Source organism: Egretta garzetta, unplaced genomic scaffold (assembly GCF_000687185.1).
Source record: "Egretta garzetta isolate BGI_Z169 unplaced genomic scaffold, ASM68718v1 scaffold70, whole genome shotgun sequence".
Classification (NCBI taxonomy): domain Eukaryota; kingdom Metazoa; phylum Chordata; class Aves; order Pelecaniformes; family Ardeidae; genus Egretta; species Egretta garzetta.
The window spans coordinates 2955496-2977720 of NW_009258539.1; the positions used below are offsets into that span (position 1 = coordinate 2955496).

Here is a 22225-nt window from a genome sequence, read left to right on the forward strand (position 1 = left end):
ACAGGACATTATTTTCACTAATGTACTTTTATATTTCACTCAATAACTTGTGTTTGACTGAAATAAAAGTTAAAAAAGGCCTTCATTACACATTGGTATGTTTTTTCAGTACCATGAAGATTTTTACCTGTTCTAAAATCATACTTAATTCCATACTTGAATTTTTCTGGCTACAGCTTGTTGATATTAAATATTATACGTTAAAGAGGTCTTAGTAGCCATAAAGTTTAATTTATGAAGGTATTTTATGCAGTATAACAATATCACCTATTTTAAAAAAAAAGAAAAAAACAAACTATAATCAATTAGATTTTCTGTCTTTGGAGGATTATAATTATTATATGCATAAATGTCTGTATTTTATATCTTTTGTATTCATCCTGATGTGGAATAGGAAAACACTTGAGTATTATTTTAAGGAACTTCATGACTGGAAATCATCTGACTACAGTTTATCCTACTGTGCCAAGGGTATATCAGCCGTGACTGTGTGTACATGACTCCTGAGCCGGCTTCCACTTTTCAGACATGCTAAAATGTCTGTGTCACACAGCTTACCCAAGCTGTTCACCTGGCAAGTGATTTCCTAGCATAAGTCACAGTTTATACCCTCTTAAAATGTGCAAGGCTATGCTAAACCCAGCCAGTGAATATTATTTCTGCCAAGATGCAAAAAAGAAAAAAAAAAGTTTATTTCACTCCATCCTTTTCTGGAACCTCTTCAAGCAATTAGTATTGATGACTTTTCTACTACACTGACATAAGATGTCTTTGCCTTCTGTTCTCTTCCCCATCCCATTCCTCATTACATGTTTTATATTAGTTTTGTATGAATCCTTAAATATTGCTGATGATTTCGTTAACCCTCCAGAGAGTCTGCAGGGAAACTTAAGGACCCGTTTTTCCATTATCACCCTTAGCAGCTTTATATGCCAGCAAAAAGGAATGAGCAGTAATCTTTCTGTTCATTATCTGAGACCTTATAGGTCAATACCCAGAGACAAAGTTACCTTTGGATTTTTCCAAAGGTAAGACAGGTTGACCAAGATTTAAAAAAAAAAAAAAAAAAAAAAAAAGTTGTCAATAGAAATAAAGCCAGATATGGCAAATGGATAAAAATCAATAGACCTTTGGAAAAAACCTCTTAAGAGTATAAGTAATTTTAGAAGTTCTATGAAGTAAGTGGGAGCAGGGAAGGTTAGTACAGAACTTGTGTTCACTGGGTTAAGAAACTGACTGATATGAGCATGGTCACGGTTGCATCTGCTTGGGACTGCAATCCTAGCTCTGTGTTTTTTAACAGAGTGCCAGGAATTCTAGTTTCATGTGAGCTAGTGAGTATGACTGATTTTGACAACCATTCCTCTAGGATGTTCTTTAAAGCTATTTACTAATGAAGACTGCATGACCTAGGGAATCTGTCCTAGTTCTTCTCTACCCTTACCACTGTAAAGTTTTCCTGATACTTTTCACATGTACTAAAGCCCACCATTTTTTAATCTTTCCATAAAGGACAGGGAGATTACTTTTAGTAGCAAACTTTTGTGCATGTGAAGATTGTAAACATTGTCTTTCCTCAAAAATCTTTCAGAAGGAAAAGGAAAGAGTAAGATTTATTTAGCAGTAGTTGTTTTCTGAACTTCAAATTCATACTGGTTATACTACTTTTTCTATGTTTTCATAAGTCTTTTCATCATTGCATAACAATTAGCTACTTTGTGGGTCTCTCTAACTTCTTGAGTTCTCGTCTCTCTCCTTTTGGAACGATGTGCTTATTCTCGTATAGACTAGATTATCCTAAGTATCTCCTCTACTTAGCCTCAACTTCTTTCTTTGCCAGGTATTTGAACTAAGGTAATTATAATAATCAAATAACATTCTTAAAGCAAATATAATTTATCTTCACATTAGAAGTTAAACAGTATTTTAAAAGTGTGTTGGTATTCTAAGCAACCAAATCACTTCACTATATGATCTCCAATTATATCAAATATATTCTAATCAGTGAAAAGTTCCAGTTCCTCTTGCTTGCTATTCAAACTTCTAAAACCACTGTACAGTAGCTGAAAAAGTATCATCTTCCCATAAATTACCACAGAGTCTGCTTGTGATGGTGGTCTGATTTTGAGTTAACCAGTTGCAACACATTAATCTTCTGGACTAAGTATAATAGAGCCAGGCAGTAAAAGACGAAATAGTAATGTAAGGGCAGACTTTTGAGAAAGCTATGGGATACAAATGTGTCTGAGGTGCAGATCACTCCCAAACATACAGACCATCCTACTTGAAACCTACCAGTGTTCCCTAAAGGTGCTCTGTTTATTTTCAATGGCTCATTCATGACAGATTTCTTATAGTAGATTGTTTCATCTCCAAAGTGTCTATTTCATCCTGCCTTATCAGCAAGTATTTAGTGGCTTATGATGCAAGTTTGGGGTTCTTTTCAGTGTGTGGCTATATACTCTTACTAAAGAAGCCTGTGTCAAGAAATATAGATGACATTGTGGACCTACTTTGGTAAGGTTTGTGACAGTCCTTCAAATTTCTTCCTCAAAAATGTATTCCTCCAACTATTAATATGGTAGAATATTTCTCCCCTCCCCCCCTGAAATCCAATGAGATTTCAATTTGTGTTGCTAAAATGTGCTGAATTTCTGATCAGCATTTGGAATTTTCTTAAGCTTTGCATACTCTGTGTTCACATATGTCATGCTGCTCGCAAAGCTTAAAAAGGTGAGGGGAGATGGAATCTAGTGCCAAGTATATTGGCTGTGTTATTGTTGATTTTTGATCTCTTGGTTATATCTATTTTTACTAGTGTTGCAAGTGCTTGTTATCTCAGTTTTCTCCCCATGCCATGATTTCCTCAGAAAAAGTTTAACATGTGAGCCAGATCAGACCCTGAGTTCTGCCCCGATGTGTACCAGCAAATAGGTCTGTGTGTTACGAGTAGATAGTTGATAGCAGGCTAGACTAAATTTCATTAAAGGTACATGCCCTGGATAAGTGCAGAACACAATATCAACGGAGACTGAAAAAAGCCCCTGTAGAAGGGGAATAACCATATTTGCCATATTTACTTTTTATCACTGAACTGCAAGGGATAAGGGAGAGCTGTCACATCATGATATTAAGGTATTGAGAGTTTATGAAGGGCATCAAGAATATTCTTGATGATATTCTTGTTAAAGGGACATTATCTTTTTTTCCAAATCCCATAGACATAGCAGATCTGCCAAGATGATATTTTTGATGCTGTTACCTGGGACATCAAGATGAGGAGGTGTCTTTATGGAGGAAAGGTGTCTAACTGAGAAATGGTGTTACAACATCATACTGTGGTGACATTAATAGCATGGAAGACTGAGCTTCAAAAATGGAAGATGTCAACAGCATTAGTCATCCATTTCCCTGAAATAAGATCTCTGTGGTGTTAAAATTCTCTCTTCTCTTTACAGTTTTGGAGAAAGTTTAGGGGAAAAGGATATAATTCATGGGCTAGTGGTATCTGAGTTTCCACTGTAAGGTGGTGATCTTAATTTGAAAAGATGGCTTTGAAGGCAAAAGAAAAATTAAGAGAGGTTCTGGGATTCTGCCTTATAAGAGATCAGGCACTTTTTCAGAGCTTTGTTTCCTGGTGATCACAGCTAATTCCAAGGGCCAAAATATGGTTTTGATTTTACATTTTAGAAAATTGTTCTGATTTATTTTTCCAAATTTTCCCAAGTGACAAAAGGTTTTGGAGATAGTCATTACCTAGTTTAAGGCAAGTCCTAAATAAAAGGGACCCTACTCTAGCTTGTAGATTTCCCTCTTGTAGAATGTCCTTCTTCAACAATTCTGTGTATATGTATTATATTAACTGGAAAATTTTGAATTAATTCAATATTAAGTACATTTTTATACATGAAAGCATCGTAATTTCCTTTTAAATTGCAGCATTTTGCAGTGCAGCACTTCCGTACATCAGCTCCGATTTCAGGTGGACAAACTAATGCAATCTTCCAACCTCAATGTCACTTAAGTACTGTCCCGCTCTGTGATCTAGGTTTGATACAAAATGTAAGGCATACTCTACATTTATGAAAGTTGCTTTAAGCAAATTACAACATCATATCCTTTAAGAATAAGATTAATGTCTTAGAAATATTTTCTAATAAATTTCTAAGAAAAAAATTTTCAAGCAATGCTGTAAGAGGTACATTAAATAAATATTCATTGAGATGTTAGGTTTACTCAAATATGTTCACATGCATAAAATAGCAGCTGAGAGCAAAGTTTATCTTGCCATGTAATGCAAAAGTATTTTTAAACGCTATACATATTGATTACATATTGATCTATTGAAAAAGTGTAACCCTTAGGTGAGAAAACTCATGAGCTCAAGCCTAAAGCTGGCATTCTTAAATTAATAACTTCTTTGGAAGAAGAAAGTGTAGAAGCATTGCCTTTCCAAGGATAAGGTATTCCTCACATAGTGAAAATGAATGTTATTGTCTGCCTTTTTGCACCATTTTGAGCTTTTAACATAATAGGATTGTAACATTTTCTTAATGTCTTAGTATTTTACAGCTTCCCCCCAAAATTTGGTGCAGATTTTCTCACTTGGAAACAAAATGTGGAGAGAGATAGCTAGAGCCAGTTAAAATAGGATTTAATTTATAAATAGTTTTCAGTGGAGTGATGGGTCTACTAATACAGAAAAATTGCAATTTTTACCTGGGACATATGAACCAATTAGATTTATCTAGAGACACTGTTGAAAGAAGTATCCAAAACCTTATTGTAAAGGGTGTATATGTCTTTGGACAGATTATTGCAACTAGTTTTGTATTGGGAATGAACTTTGAGGTTTATGGTAAGTGAGTCTGAAGTAATCCATTAAAATTCTGTGAAAAAGAAATATAAAATCTAAAAAAAGATCCGTGAATTTAACATGGTAGAGGAACCTAAATTGTCAGGAAAAGTTTACAGAAGAAATGTTAGGTCTTTTTAGTGTAATTGTTAGATTGCTAAGGCCAGTCAAATTTGAAAAATAAGGACCATAAATCATCACATATGCTTAATAGCTAGTATGTTCCAAATAATTTATATAAAAATTACTTATTCTAAATCAAAAGGAAAAACTGAATAAATATGACATATACTTAGTAACTGATCATTTTTCATGAACAACAGCTCTTGTCCTTCTGAGATGACCCTTCAGGGGGTTGGTTACTCATGGATGTGTTTGCATGTGAGCAGAATGAAGTCTAAATTTTTATTTATCATGTGTTAGAGTGGTGAACTCTTCATTTATTGAAAACTGTTACCTATCGACATATTGTAGGGAACTAGACAAAATGTCTCTTTTAATTTACATTTTACATTTTGTGAAGTACAGTACTATGAGAACAGCATTAAGGGTACCTGCTCAAAGAGAATTTACATAACTATGAGCCTGGAAAGTTTTTTGTAGAACCAGGAAATCAATCTGTGTTATTCCATTGCCTGTTATTGCTAAAAACCGTACACTTAAAGACACATCTAAGAGTGTTGTTGTTGTTTTATTTAGAGCTAGAATTGAATCTCATTGGGTTTTTTTGTTGCTATATAAGCTCTGTAGATATTAGATAAAAATGTTGTAGGAAGAACACATGTTGAATTAGAAAAAATCACTTTAATTCAACTTTTTGTTTAAATAATCATACTTTTGATGCCAATATGAGAAGTCTATAAAATTAGGATAAAGTATTTTAAATTAATTAATTTTATTAGTACAATTTCTATTTTCCCATTGTGTCCATATCTACCTCCCCTCAAAAAATACCTTAAAACTCTACAGTTTTCAGGAGGCCAAGCCAAATCTTCCTTCATCTTCAGTGATGTGTAATTCAGCTGAATGATAGGCAGCTGTGTCCCAATCAGGAGAGAAGAATCTTTTCTATTTTTAAGCCAATATATAACTGCTGATGCTTGACAGCGCATTTAACGGCTGGTGTAGCAGACACAGGATGAAAAGTAATTTTAAGGAAAGGACAAGGAAAGGGGACAGAGAGAACAGAAATTTCAGTTTGTGGCTGATATGGTAGTAATGTATTCTCATCCAAGTGAGTAGAGAAAAGCATCTTGTGAGCATAAGGAAGGGGATTTTGCAAAAGATAACTCTTCAGGACATGCTACGAAGTATAAGATTAAAAGTCTATAGTTTACAACAATGATTTGTTAAGCAGAATTTTATAACACTTTAAAAAATGCAAAGTAAAATTAAGAGATCACAAAGAGGAGGAACAGCTTATTTGCATCATTAAAGAGAAGTACGACAAGACACCAGACTGACTGGATTACCAAAGGATGTTCAACTCTCTGGAAGTTGAACAACTGACTATTTGGGTATATTATATAAGCTGGAATGAGCCTGTGAAAATTCTAACCTGAAAAGTTTATTGAAGGCTCAACTTTAATTTTCATCTAAATTGTAATTTAGTAGTCCTGAGTTTTAAATACAGAACTTTCTATTCACTAATGTAATTACTGTAGATAAATATTAGTTGAAGAAATTGACTTGTTATTAAAGAATGGACACAGAAATATGTCTGGGTTTTGCTTTTTGTTCCCCCACACCTCAAATTCAGGTTAATGACAGGTAGTAGAAAGTACACAGCTTTCTATGCTTCCAGGGCTTCCATATTAAAAAAAAAAATAATTAAAAATTACAAAATAATCAGAGAAAGTTCTAAAAATCTAAAAATAAGTTAGAGCCTTTATAATAATGCTGATTGAATTTGCAATAGCTAAGGTACAGAAGATGCTGGTTTGCCCTAACCATTAACTAGCAAGAGGGAAAGCCTATTGACCAAGGGAGAGACAGAAAGAGAACACAGTGGAGATTAAATATTTAAGTAGATGCATTCTTATGTTCAGAAGATTTCCCTCCTTTTTAGTGGTGATTTCCGTTTGAAGTACTGACTAAAATTTGTTTTGTTTGTTTTACGACATCTGACAAGATCATGACCTGATGGTTGCATAAAGCAGGCTAAGGATTTTTATTTGTCATTGAAGCCCTAGAGTGAGATGATAAGAGATGCAGGCCTAAAGTGAAATCGAGTTTATCTCATAACATATCAAAGTATGATGCTTAGGCCCTGAGACATCAATGCATTAAAAACATCGATTAAAGTTTAGAAAAGAGGGTGTATAGGTAAGAGTGAGTTTATACTTGTGTTTGCAATAGTGTTCTCTGTTTTGAGTTGTTTTGAGTCCTAAGAACATCATGTTATGGATTGAGACTTTTTTGTGGAGAAAAAGGCATAATCTCAAAACAGTGTCATCAACTTGGAACATTTTTGTATTAGAATTAACATTTTCTGGGGTAGAGAGAAGAAGAAGAGTGTCTGTTTTTTTCTGCCTCTTTTTAAAATGTGTGTAGAAAATAGAAACAGACAGAAATAATCTTGTTCTGTGAGTTGGGAATAAGCCACCTCTCTTTCAGCATGAGTGTGTTGAGATTATCTCCATTGCCTGTGATGTTTCAGCCTTGTTTTCCCCATCTGGTAAAGTAAAACTCTTTTAGAAATCCTAACAAAAAATAGCAAAAGAAATCCCCAAACCCCTCACCCTCTGCTCTATGCATTAGCAAATGAAGTTGTAATACCAGACCTATTTTCAGCCATTCAATTTTTTCTTCAGGTTTGAAACAGAAACACTGAGATACAACTAAAGGAAAGGTCAAGAGCAATTGTGAATCGAATCTGCTTTTGCTCGTTTTTTTCAAGGACCTAAGCTTTAGTAGATCTTTATAACTTTAGAAGTGACTTCTAAGTATTCCTGAGGGTAAGAACTAGGTTCTGTCTTGTGGGTTACCTTGGCAAGAGAAGAAACTCGGAGTAAAAATAGGCTATAATTACTTGAGAATGATTACTTGAAATTACTTGAAATAAATTGGCTTTGGCTAGCCCTTTCAAATACATTATGTGGATAAAGACCTGAGGTGGGACTCATCTATAGAGTAACTGTTTAGTATCAGGTTTATGGCTAAGTGGGGACAAAGCCCTAGGTTTTATGCTTTTTAACAATGCAAGTGAGCATTGAAGCAACCAGTCAGCTGTGTTTTCACTGAGTAAAAGTTGACAGAACAAAGTTTATACAAATTCAAGGCTTAATACACAGCAATACTTGCAGGAAAGTTTGTCTGGTAGAGAGTTCACCTGCAAAAATAAATGAAAGTTCAGCCACAAAAATAAATGGAAACATGCTCCTTCAGCAGAGAATTGCCACGTTCTTTCCACGTGTTAAGAAAAGTGGGTTTATTCAAAACACTAAGTATTTGACAGTTCTTAGGTAATGCCTGTTGAAGGTGTTATGCAAATACTATTATAATCTAAAGTATCTGAATATATGTAATATAATTTAAAAATGCATACAAGGTATTCCCAAACATGATAGCTGTTTTCCATAAAGGTAATCTGTGGGCTGTGTTGTTTATTTAGGGTGTCCAGAAAAAAGACATGATTTTCCAAAACTGAAGAATATGTAAAAAGAAATCAATGTAAACATTCAAATGCATAAAAAGTGCAAAAAGAAATTAAGAGTTCCTTAAAAAAAAAGAAAAAAAAAAGGCTTTAATAGCTCAAAATAAAGTAACTAAAAAGAAAGCAACTTGACCTGAAAGCTTTGCTTTTGAGACGTCAGAAATTAGAGTATTTTTAAGTAATTTGTGTGAACAGAATAAATGATTTTATATATAAAAATAAGAAGAGAAAAGGCAAGTAGGTTATAACTTTTACAGTACAATACAGTACTGTAATTATGAAGTACAGAAAAGTGATTCAGGAAAGTTAAGAGAACAGAGGAAAAATCTGTGATTAGAGACAACAAAACAGGCTGCAAGTCTATATGGAAAAATATCTTGGTAGCAGTATGGATGTATTAATTTCTGGAAGGCATAACATTGTAATGACAAGTAACAAAACGGTTCCACAAAACTTGTGGTTGTGCATATTAGGGAAAACATGAAAGTACTCCTAGCACACTGGAGATACAGTTCCGGTTGATCAGTTTGTTAGAGACAGAATATGATACTAAAAATATCTGTCCTAGGGAGAAAAAGTGGTTAAGGACTTTTCATACCAAAAGCAAGCCTTTTCACTTCATTCTTTATCTCTTCATGGTGAGAAATAAACATTTTTTCCTGTTACTTGGTTTCTGTATTTTAATCCCATCTTCTAACATTCCCTCTTCTGCAGCTTAGTTGCCTTAGAAGCCTTTGGAAAGGGATCTTAGAAATAGATTTTTGGAAAAAAAGGGCACTATATGAACCACATCTCCCTTATTCACACAGCTGCTGACTTTATCAAAGAATTCAAATAGTTTTATGCGTTGTGGCTTCTCTCCCTTATTGTGATTTTTAGTAATTTTCTTTGGAATATATAAAAAACCCCACATCTATATTTTCTCAGTTTATCCCAGAGACCTGTCTAAAAATTGACAGCACATTCTCTGACTTTTTGTTTCTTTGTATCTGACTGACTTAAGCCCCAGGATACACGACGGTTTGCACCACGATGCTGTCATATGTGAGTTCCTTTTGAATCATTGGGCAGAGACTCTCTTGACCTGGTGATTTGCTACTTTCCTCTATATCAGTCTGCTCCTAAACCTTTCCTGCTGCAATCTGATTTTGGGACAGTCCTTCTGACAATTCCCCTTGAAACGAGCTCTGGAGTGGGTGTAGGAAGCCCCTGAACTCCACTACAGCAAACGCTACTGCAAAGAATTAATTTGGATTTTCTGTGGCAGCGTTATCTTACTTGGGCATTCCTTTTCCACCCTGATCATCTATCAGCCTTTCTGAATTTGGCAGCCTACCAGCTTCAGATGTGTTTGAAAAGATTTTACTACTTTTTTAAGTCTTCAGCAAGTTGTCATTCAAGGGTGGTGGTTTTGTTTTGTTTTGTGTTGTTTTGGTTTTGTTTTTTTTTTATGGATGTTCTTGGAGGTTTAGGGACAGGGAAGCAGCCTTGTTAATTTTCTATTTAAATAACAGTTTATGCTCTTTTCTATTTTCCTTAGTTGTACAGAACATTCATTTGTGGATATGTTACTTTATTTTAATAAATCTCTTTGTCCTGCTGTTTAGTCACATATCCTGCATAAATGGAACTTTACTGTTGATATTTTCCTTCGTTGTTTCTTACCTGAATTTTATCAACCTCTGTTGTACCCTTTCCTACAGTTTGACTGCATTCTTGCGAAGGATGTGAAGTCCCAAGCTATGGGCACCCTTTGATTTTCTTTTGTTTTTTAATTGAGAACTTTTATTTCAGGTTCCAGGTGACATGTTCTGTTCTGGTTGTAAGGGAATCCTCCCTTCTTGCAGAAGCCATCTCTCTTCTGTATACCTTTTTTTTTTTTCACTTTTTAAAATTGATTAAACTCAGGGTCATGTGCATGCCAGAATCCTTTAATGGACATTCAGAAGATGTCTTTACCTCAGTGATGTTAATTTTTATAGATCTTAAGATACTGAGGCTATTCCAGAGACTGAAAGACTGTCATATTCTGCTGGTATTAAAAATCAGTAAATTGTATGCATATCAAATTAACCTGCACAAAGAATGGCTAAGTTAATACAGGATGTATTCAGTGAAGATTTAAAGAAAGTAATATAATTAAAGCCAGTGAGACACAGTTTTATTAGAAATAGGGTTTAGAAATAAAGTGACATATGCAGAATGAGGAACTGCAACAAGGAAAGCAGTGGCTCTGTGAAGAGCTGGGGTCACAGCAGAAAAGAAAAACAGTAGAAGCTCCCAAGGCTAATGCTGTGGTAAAACAGAACTGCTAAAGTAGCTCTCTAGTGTATAATTCAGGGAAGTGTGAGTAGGAGGACTGAGGTTATTTTCATCTCGTACAATATAATGACAAACAGGAATACTGCAAGCAGTTCTTGTGTATGCATTTTTAAAAGGTGCTGAACAACCGTTTGTACTTGCAAAAACATTACCACATGAAGTATTTGTGTTGTGGAGATCAGGCCTTATCATGGGAGACTTTGGGCTCAATCTCTTCTGCTTATCTGAACAAGACTGAAGAGCTAATTTTATTAACATTCATGACTATGTTCTAAATACAGGAAAATGCTAGATACTTAATGCTGTATCTCTTAAACCTATCAGAGAAAGTCAGTACAAGACCTTTTGGCCAGACATTGAAGCAAATCTAATGGAAATCAGGAATTAGAAAATGTCTTTCAATGCCAGTAATTCACCACCAGAACAAACTACTAGTGGATAACTTCAAGACTCAAAGTCTATCTAAAGATAGACTTTAGCAAAACAGAGATCGATTGACTGAAGTTGCAGAATGACAATTCCACATAACTGACCAGAATTTAAGTTTTGTGATATGCCAAAGGTCATATTAGATGAACAAATTATATCTAGCAAAATTAAATCAAAATATCAAACTATAAAAATACTGTCAATCTGTTGTGGACTGCCTCCAGTTCAAAGATCTTCTTGCCTCTGCTTCCCGCGGTTACTGGTAGTAAACGCTTTCCTGGTTTTGGCCTTAATTGTAACATTCATGCAAATTACAATGATTTAAGGGTTTCATAATCATCACCATCAGCAGAATTTAAAATCTATTCTTATAATTTTGCAATCATACACATGTGGGATCAGTAGTCTTCTGTGGCTTCATAAATGATCTCCAAAATTCAAAGGGAGTCTCTGATGCATTTCAGCTTTTGTACATGTCATTGGAATTTCCAATCTCTCCTTTTTGGACTAGATAATACAAAATACTGAAGGGAATAAATTCTTCTGGATTTCTCAACAGTTTACCTGTAATGAAATGTGGGTTTACAAGAGCTTGTTGCATTTTTTTTTTTCAGGCCAAACTTTTACTGGTCATTGATAACAAAGCTTGGGGTAAGATAGATAATGAACTTGATCTATTAGGATAATACTGATGCATGAATGTTTTGATGCATGCATTTACCATCTTTGAGCATTCTCAGTCTCTTTAATGCCAACTTGTTTATTATGACAATAGCTGAGGACATCCTGTCTCAAAACCTGATGAAAAACACATAGCAGTATAAATCAATGTATGTCCAAACATGTGTTTGAGGATGGTTTCTGTGTAACTGAAAATTCTGATCTGTTTAATGAATAACTTGTAGCTTTGAATCTATGATGGATGAGCTTTTAATAAGAAATTAATTCAGAATATTTTTTTAGCATTGTCTGTATTGAAGAAAAACAGTTACGAATCAATGATATTTTAAATTCTGAAACAAAGTGATAGTCTAGGAAACAAATTTACTAAAGTGCTATTTCCATTCAATTTGTGTATATATTGATTTTATTACTATTTTAAATCTAGACAAAAAGGGATTAGATAATGCAGTTGGTTGACAGCAATTAAATCAGTTTATGATTTGCTTTGTCTCAGTATGAACAATGACTGACATTTCTTCTAAAAGACCAAATTTCTCATTGATTTGAATGCTGCTAGGATTGATCACCTCATGAGATGGTTTATAAGGCATTTTGTTCTTTTTAACATAGGAGGAAGTTCTTCAAATTGCAAAGTGTGGTTCTCCTTAAAGATTAACAGCATACCTGCAGCACCAGAAAGAAATATAGATGTGAAATGCAGAGCTCTGGTAAGATTACACTAAATGTTTAATTTTGTTCTACTGTGTTAGAAGAAAAACATAATTTTTATTGTTGGTCTGGCTGCTATTACAGGGGATTAATCAATTTTATTAAGTGACCACACACACTCACTTTTTTAATAATAAAACTCAATCCTTACTAAGACCTCATTCAAGCTCAGTGATATGAACTAAAATGAATGCTTGAAAAAAAGTGTCTTCTTTATCCTATTTGAATACTTAGGTTTTTATTCTGCTGACATCTGCTTCTAATTTTGGATCTCAGTTAAGTTTAATTCTATAAAAACTTCAAGCAGTTTCTGTACAGTCCACAACAGAATAAGTCTCTTTTGGCACCCTCCTTCCTTATGTGTGCCAAATTATTATTGACATTTAGATTTCAATAATAATTGGAATGTATTTAGTCATATTTGTATTCCTAGATAAATACATACTTTCTCTCTCAAAAATTAATTAAATGATGTTAGTAATTTTAGAATAATGATTACATCATATTAAATAAGTTGTATGTTTTAAGTCACCTAAGTATGTAAAGAGAAAAAAACTGTTTAGTATGTTTGCTTAATTGATATTATTTTCATTCTCCACAGATTTGTAATTGTATTTATCTTTGCATTATACTTTGTAAGGTTTTTATTTTCAGAGATAATATTTTTCTTATCTTCTGTAAATGGATATTTGCTTTATCATCTAGATGTCCTACTTTCTGCATTAATTGTAAGCAGCTAAGAAATACTGAGTTTAATAATGGATGCCGGTAACAGGTTCTGTGAATAGAAACAACTGGTATGGCATTTTGCTGAAGGAACATTTTTGCAAATAAAAATATGTGATACAAATACTAGGAGACTACCTCTGTCAGTAACAGATGTTGGGAAGGGAGAAGAGTCTCCTCAGCTGATTTTTGCATGTTAGCATGTGTTTATGTGGAGCAAAAAATCAAAACAAGTAAACATTTCTCAAAATATTTAAAACATCATTGTGCATATATCACTTCTCATTTTCTCTTCTTTCCATGAAGTGTAGTATCCTGATTGTGAAATTCTGTAGGGCTGAGAAACAGATATGCTGTTTTCAAAATCTTGGTGTTGGGTGGGCATGGTGGTAGGGAGGTGTCTGGTGATAGTAAGAAACACAAAAGCTATACTAAAAGATTTGAAACCTTGAAAAGAATAGTGTAGGTTTTTGTCCTACAAGATTATGCATTGTCTTGCATCATTTTCTGATTTGAAAATACTGTTTAAATGGTAAAAGCAAAAGTTAGATTCAAAATCTATTATTGACTCCTATTGTATAAGTTCTCAAGGTGCATTTTAACTCTGCCTATTTTTTAAATCTAATTCAGTATGAAAAGTTGCAAAAACCCACTTACAGTAGAATCCAACATACTTTTACAATGTATGGGGCACTGAAATTCTTGTCCTGAATGGAGATAATTCTTTTATAGGAAAAAGAAGGAGGTAAAGAAGTAGTTATACCTCTTCTTCAGATGTCTATGGAAAATTTCATAAAAACCATTTTTATTGATGAAATTTGAAGATGACACAAAGATTTTTTGACTAGCAAATAGTACACATGTTTACTATTATGGAATTGCTATTACTGAAGTGACTGGTTACATGCCAGGCATTGTGGAGCAGGAGAGCTTTCTGTCTCTAATGTAAGTGACTGGACTGGTCACCCTAGGTAATGTCTCACTATAGACTGTCAGTTTGACACTGGTAGAAAGAACTAATACAGTCCTTGACTGCTAAAGAATGGTCAAATACAAGCAAAAAGCACATAATGCTGGTGCTACTACTATCAGAATGTTGTTGATAGGTATGGTTCTTGGAAGTTAAGAATTGTGTTGTAATACTGGAAGAAAATCAAAGAAATCCACTAAAAACATGGGGGGGCCTGGAAAATCAGGCCTTGTCATATGAATGCTAAGTATCTCTATCAACTTAGTTTGCCAATGAAAAAATGGAAGAGGAATGAGACCATTCACTAAAGAATACTGAAAAGATAATGATGGTCTCTCAGTTTTGCTGACAAATATGCATTAAGACCTAGGGGCCAAAAATTTAAATTTGAGAAATATTTAATGTTGTGTGGAATGAAATGTAGTAATGAAAGCAATAAAACTCTGCAAGTTCTTAGTAGTGAAAACAGTAGACAGAATCTTGTAAAGCTGAGGACTTGAAATTGCTTCAAAAGCTGATAAATTTTTAAAAATGTAGACACCTGGTACAGCTGCTACATCAGTGAGTGAGATTTAATGAATGCATTGATCTCTTTTGACCTCAGAGTCTGTATTCTTCCTTCCTGGGCCTTGGAAAGATAAAGATTAGCAATATTTTATTTAAAATACTAATAGCACTGCTTTTGGATGGAAGTTATAGCTGTATCTCATAGTCAAATGCGATACAAATTTATCCTCAGCATGTCAAAAATACTTTTTCTGTCTTACACAACTGATCAGATTTCTGAAACAGCAGAAATTGGCTACAGCAGAGGTAAAGTTGGCAGGACAGATTTTTGAAATGAGCAAGGTGTGCATCATCTTGCTTTTTTTAATAGTAGACATGAGGCCGCAGTGACTGCCAGCCTATGGACATACCAGGGAGTTGAGGGCTGGTGGGCATCCCAGGATCAGCGGACAGTATGGGATCATCCTGGTGTATGTCACCTGGGTGGCAAGATGTGTTTGTCAGGGTTCAAACTGAGTTCGTAACTCTGTAGATATTCTGACCCTTGTTGGTCTTTTTTCCAACATAGACAGTTTGGTATGCAATTTGAGATTACATTTAAAATCAGTTTAAAGTGAATGGGAGCATTATGAAGAAGAATAGTCACATATAAGCCACACTTTTACTAGTAAACAGATGACAAGATGGGTTCTAAGTTCAGACCTTCATATAATTTCTGAATAACACTGAATAGTCACAGCCTCAATATTTGTCTTTTAGGCCATAAAAGGTTAAATGTTCAGTAGTCCTTCCTCTAAAATTTGCTGGGATCTCTGAAATTCTCTGGACTCTCTGAAACTCTGAACTAACCGGACTCTCTAGGTTCAGCCTACAAAGAGTTCAATAGAGTGTTTCAGACCAAGGTCTGGCCTGGGACTTGTCTCCAGGGATGGTCAGAAATGTCAAGGGAAAAAGCAAGAGTATGTACATACAGTACGGTACTTTTGCAGCTTTTAAGGGTTTTCTGTTCAGGCTTTTTGCTGAGCTGCCAGGTCTATCCTTAAACTTATATATGCATTTAGTAACCATATCCTCTTTTGACTTTGAAGAGTATGATAAGGTAGTCATCATCATTTATTTTTTCCACTTGGACCTTCTTATTTTACTATTGTAGTATTTCTCCAGATGTATTTATTTCAAAAAGAAAAAAAAAAACTATCAAACTAGTATTGAAAGGAAGAATCCTCTGGATTTTAGCAGTGCTTGTCCTCTATCTGCTTCACTTGATGCACTTTGAAGTGTGGCTATCAAAACCAAGCTTTCATGACTTATCTCTACCAGTTAGCCTTTTCAGTTTCTTATCAGTTGATATAAGTCAAAACAACGATGAGATAATTGAACAATATCTTAAGATTAGAGATTTTACTACTTAAAAAAAAAATCCAATGCAACATCAAAAATTTAGATTTCCATTGATGACATTTAAAAATATTAGATGAAAATTAACAAGAGTTGCTAAATCCCATTGACCCTTTAAAGTGATTCATAACACAGCAGCTCTTTATATCAAAAGTCAATCTATGACAAACTTCCTTGATGCCAATACTTGACCATACCAACCAATTAAATGAAATCTTAGAAATGGTGTTAGGAAGACTTCATTATTTGTCCCACACCATTGGCTTAATTGTGTGAAACATAGATCTTTATACATTGTTGATGATAGTGGTAATAATTTCACATACAGAACCCTGAAGAGGCTTGGGGTTAGACCCTGAATCTTCAAGAAGCTAGAATTTTTCAGTGGACTACTATGTAGTTTAAATGCAGCTTGCATTTTCTTTCATTGATTTTTTTTTTATATGTATATCATACACTTGAGAATGTCCACAGAATAGCTCAAAAATCTTGAGAAGAGAAAGTAGTTCTCCAGTCAAGAATGTGTCTATATTCGTATATTCTGATTAAATAGATATAAATATACTCACTCAGTGAAGACATCAACCAGATTATAAGGAGTTGCAAGGATTCATGTTCTAAAACATGTAGCTTGATGATCTGGATATTTTTTCTTAATCCAGGCCCTGAACACTCTGAAATCCACTCATCACCGTTCCAGAGATGAGAATAACCTTACTGAAAGGGAGGGGGGATTAGCCAGATGTAGGTTTATTTTCTAAGCCCCATGTACAATAATAGAAATTAGATCAATTGGTGAAACCTGGAAGGGTTGTAAGGATGCATTCCAGCTGTGAAGAATTCCTGCCTGCCTTAATTGTTAAAGCTTGGTAAATGGGGTAACCCTTATGAGAACTTAGATGATAAGCCTATTTTTTCAGAGGAAGCATATTATCAAGTATTGTTAATACGGAAATAACCCAGTCAATCCTAACACTGCTTATAATGAACACCTCCAACCTTACCTTACAACTTCATCAGTCACTGCCCAGCTTCAAATTCTATTTTTTTGCACGCTGTCATAACGAAAGCAGTCAATCTAAATTCTAAGTACATGTGTCTTTTGTTGGTGTCTTTTGACTTTCAGTCCAGCCTGAGAACCAGTTCTGGCAGTTGGCTCTGCTGGCCTTTAGGGGTCATTTCCCCATGGTCATTAAAAGCTCCATCAATTATGCTACTTTCATAAATATTTCCATAGCACTCTACTGGAAATAATTCCAGTAAGGAAATTTTGGATTTGTGAGGCCTCGTTACCTATTCTATAATTTTGAAAAAATCCCTCTAAGTTCTGTTTTGTTCTGCATGATGTAAGGGAGATTGATGTTGGAGACTTGTCAGCTCTGGCCTCCCCCTTCAGCAATGCAAATTTCAGGTTGCATTTCACCTGACAAAGATCATCTGCTCTATCAAAAGAGATCAGCTGAAAGCTAATTCAGGGAAAAGGGGAGAAAGTACCCCCTGTGATCATTGGCTGCCCAGGAATTTCTTCCTTTTTCTTTCATGAAAGCATTAATGTATTTGGGCCCAGTTCTGTTTAATATCTTTATCAATGATATGGATGAGAGGATTGAGTGCATCAGTAAGTTTGCAGATGACCAAATTGGATGGGAATGTCAATCTGCTTGAGGGAAGGAGGGCTCTGCAAAGGGACCTGGACAGGCTAGATCGATGGGCCGAGGCCAACTGTGTGAGGTTCAACAAGACCAAGTGCCAAGTCCTGCACATGGGTCACCACAACCCCATGCAACGCTACAGGCTTGGGGAAGAGTGGCTGGAAAGCTGCCTGATGGAAAAGGACCTGGGGTTGCTGGTTGACAGCCAGCTGAATATGAGCCAGCAGTGTGCCCAGGTGGCCAAGGCTGCCAATGGCATCCTGGCTTCTATCAGGAGTACCATGTCCAGCAGGAGCAGGAAAGTGATCATGATCCTGTAGTTGGCACTGGTGAGGCCGCACCTCCAATACTATGTTCAGTTTTGGGCCCCCCACTACAAGAAGGACGTTGAGGCACTGGAGTATGTCCAGAGAAGAGCAACAAAACTGGTGAGGGGTCTGGAGCACAAGGCTGATGAGGAACGGCTGAAGGAACTGGGGTTGTTCAGCCTGGAGAAGAGGAGGCTGAGGGGAGACCTTATCGCCCTCTACAACTGCCTGAAAGGAGGCTGCAGCGAGGTGCGGTTCGGTTTCTTCTCCCAAGTAACAAGCAACAGGATGTGGGGAAATGGCCTCAAGTTGTACCAGGGGAGGTTTTGATTGCATATGTGGACAAATTTCTTCACAGGAATGGTTGTCAAGCATCAGAACGGGCTGCCCAGGGAAGTGGACAAGTCCCCATCCCTGGAGATACTTAAAAGACGGGTAGACAAGGTGCTTAGGGACATGGTTTAGTAGTGGCATGGCAGGGTTAGGTTAACGGTTGGACTCGATGAACTTAAAGGTCTCTGCCAACCTAAATGATTGTATGATTCTATGATTCTATTTTTATTTCCTTTTGTTATGTCCAGACCAGCTTGTGGCTGTCTAATGAATCTCAGAGGCAAGGAAAACAAACCTACAACAGTAGAGATGGTACAGGGTGCAGAAGTGTACTTTCAAATGTGTATTTTGCTTTAAAAATAATTCTAAAGTATATTTCAATAGTTCTTTGTGGTTTACTCTGTTAGTGACTTCTAGACAGCACAGTCTAAATCAGGCTGTTGTTCATCAGTAGCTGACAGCCTTTCAAATTCACTATGAATTCTAAAAATCAGGCTGTGTCTTTTTTCCCATGTATGATTACAAGAATGATTCTGTGATTTAGCATGTGGAACTGTAATTTCTTTTGATCAGGAGAATGCTGTTCACTTGTCAATAGCTATGTTGTTCTGCAACTCCAAGAAGTGAGAAGCAGCACACTGTTAGTATCATCTAGATCTGGAAATGCAAGTCAGAAAGGAGATAAGGAACAGTTCAGTTTGGAACTGGAGTGACCATAGCACAATGTAGGCTACTGTATAAAGAGAGGAGGAGCCATCCTTTGGACATTCTTTTCCTTTTCCCAAATCCTGCTTTCTTCTTTAGATGGTAGACTGAGAAGGAAGGACAAATAGCAGCATGGGATTCCTATTAGTCCAACTGCTGGGTCTACTCCTCAAACTCTTCTCACCCAGATCCAGAAATCATTTTGCCTTCTAATGGATTTATAAGCTGATAGGACAGAAATAGCACCTTTTCCAACACTCATTGATGGTTTTCTTTCATAGAATATATTGGCTCAAGGAATGGTTGCCCTCAAAAATCATGGCAGATCTTTAGCACTTGGGAATCATGCTTTGGGGACTGTAGAGGTAGAAGCCATCTGTGGGAGATGTCAGTCTGTTCTAAATCCGTAACTGTTTTACAGAGAGCCACAACAATAAGAGATCACACAGAAGGTGTGTTAATTTTCTCTACATCATGCCTCTTCTCCGGCACCTCTACTTCTTTTGTTTAATTACTTGAAGGGAACCCCCAAGGAAAGACGCATCTGTATTAACCTTTCGGTTCACAGCAACAGAGTGTTTTTTTGTGTGTTTCTGCTTATCATCACCATTTACTGTACTTTGATTTATATCACATAGCAATCCTGGAGTATATGAAATGCATCTCTTTTGGGTGTAACTTAACTGGGGAATATTTTCCAGGTGCTTTTCTAATGTTCTTCAACCATTAATAGGTGTTTAAGTTCATGGGAGCAAAACAGAATTACTCATAAGCAAAACATTCACGGGCTCTCATACTGCATGGATGCTGGGTCCTCACCACCAACTGTTTTGCTCTATGTGTCTACTTCTTTTGTGTCTCGCTACATGATAATACAGATAGAGCATAGCACCCAAATCGTTGTAATGCTTCCTGTCAAAAAAACCTGTCTCATGTTTATTCTAGCAGGGGTTTGCATTTTGTGGGAACTGTATTATGTGAATCGAAAAGTATAATGTAAAGAGCTTGTTACAAGCACAACCAGTGTTAAAGTAGATCCAAATTAGAACTTAAATTGTGTGTCAGTGTCTCCTTTATTAATGTTTACATTATTTATTTAGTTAAAAGTAAACAGCATGTAATTAAGAACATTTTGCAATTATGTAACTATGCAGTCAAAGACAGTGACACACTGTTTTCATAGCTGTGGTACATTATTTTTTCTTAAATCCTAAACTAAATTGTAATCTGAATGTTGTTATACGTGACTAATACTGGATTATGTCCTCAGAAATTGAGTAAGCTGAAGTTATGAATCATGCCCTAAGACCAATTTTTGGAATATGCTTTCATAACAATTGGTAGCATAAAAAGTAACATTCTGTAAAAGAACCATGACAGCATGGTTTGTGGAAGAGAAACAAATTTGGGGAGGTGGTAATTATTAATCACTCTAACTAAAAGCAGTTTGGCAAATAATTCAGACCAGAACATATTTGTATAGCCCATTACAAAGAAAAAAAAAAAAAAAAAAGAGTTATCATAAAGAGGGTAAATTATTAGAAATATTAGAATCTGAGTGAAAGTTTTTGATAAATATATAGCAGCTGCTAACCCCCTCCTCTCTTCCCTACAGATGCATGAATCAGTTCTGTGATATAACAGCAGGGAGCTAATGTAGCTCACAAAATGACAGCTGAGCTGTCACTAACTCCCATTGAACAAAAATGTAAGGTTAGATCTAAACCAAGTAATTAGAGGGGTGTTTCATCCATGCTAGATGAGTGGTCATATATATGAAAAATAACTGTCAAGTGAAGAAAGAAAGTAGCCTTGTATAATTAAACTACTATGCCACTTAGTCCATAACTGCTGTCGCTAGCCCTGTGGCTTATGAATGAAAACAAGAGGGATTTTTGCTCAGCTGTTAAACACAGCAGGTCCACAGGAAAAGGCCTTTCTAAAAAATTTTCTCACTTAATTATCTGGAGTATAGGTTGTATATCTTAGTGAATTATGTATTAAAGTAACATCACTGAAAGGAAAACTTAGTGTTTGAACTCAGTTCCCTGGATATGCCTCTGTAATTATTGTCCTTCTAATCAGTGGAACTTGTGCTAGATTTTTGACTCAAGACAAAACATGGTTGTATATACACTCTGTAGGGTTGGGGGTTTTGTTTTTCTTTTTAAATAACAGTGACAGGAGCCTGAAAGAGAACGGTGAGAATTTCTCCAAAAAATGTAATCTTAAGGATAAATTTTCACACTATGTTTGGAGGCTCTTACAAGTGATGATCTGTGATTTGTTTTTTTTCTGCAGAACTATAACCTTTAAACCTGTCCTGCCATTCTTCTGAGTTGCCAAGAAAATTGGTGGTGCTGCCACTGTTTTTCCCCTCAGTGATTAATGTGAATTAGTAAGTAGTGAGAACTCACTGCTTTCCTTGTGTAATATGAAGAAAAAGGAAGAATGGATCTTTATTATTCATTGCATTCCTATGAAGTTTGCCCATCTATACAACAGGAAGCTGTATCTTTTACTTAAGACTAATTTGGCAGGGGTACTACTGCCCTTACAAAATGTCGCAATATCCCCGCTTCTCCAAAATAGATTGCTGTGTTCCCGTGATCAGAATACTATTTAAAAATGCTGGAGTGAAATTCAAATACAATTTTGTAGCTGTGCATCTCTAGAACACGGGTTGAAGCAGCTACCTGTTCTTCTTTTCTGCTGGATTTCTATGGATAATACACAGTTTCTGAAACAGCAAATGATAATTAAATGACATCATTACCATGAGCAACAAATTTTTCCACACATACATTCTCAAATAATATCTGAATCAGAAACTTCAAGTAAGTATATAAAATTAGTTGATTACAGATTTGATTCGAAAAAGATGCTGTGTTGAAGTTTGCAAAATGCCGTTAACTCAGGAATTACTGATTTTAAGTTATGCGATTTTAGTTGACATTTTTACTATAGGCTAAA

General features: G+C 35.5%; 1 protein-coding gene across 1 annotated transcript in view; it reads left to right on the forward strand.

The window, feature by feature from the left end:
- CFAP47 (cilia and flagella associated protein 47) overlaps window positions 1–22225 on the forward strand; it is a 401308-nt gene that overhangs the window by 270844 nt on the left and 108239 nt on the right. Inside the window, exon 52 of the mRNA XM_035901932.1 lies at window positions 12555–12652. Within this exon, the coding sequence (XP_035757825.1) occupies window positions 12555–12652 (98 nt within the window). The remainder of the gene's footprint in view (window positions 1–12554; window positions 12653–22225) is intronic.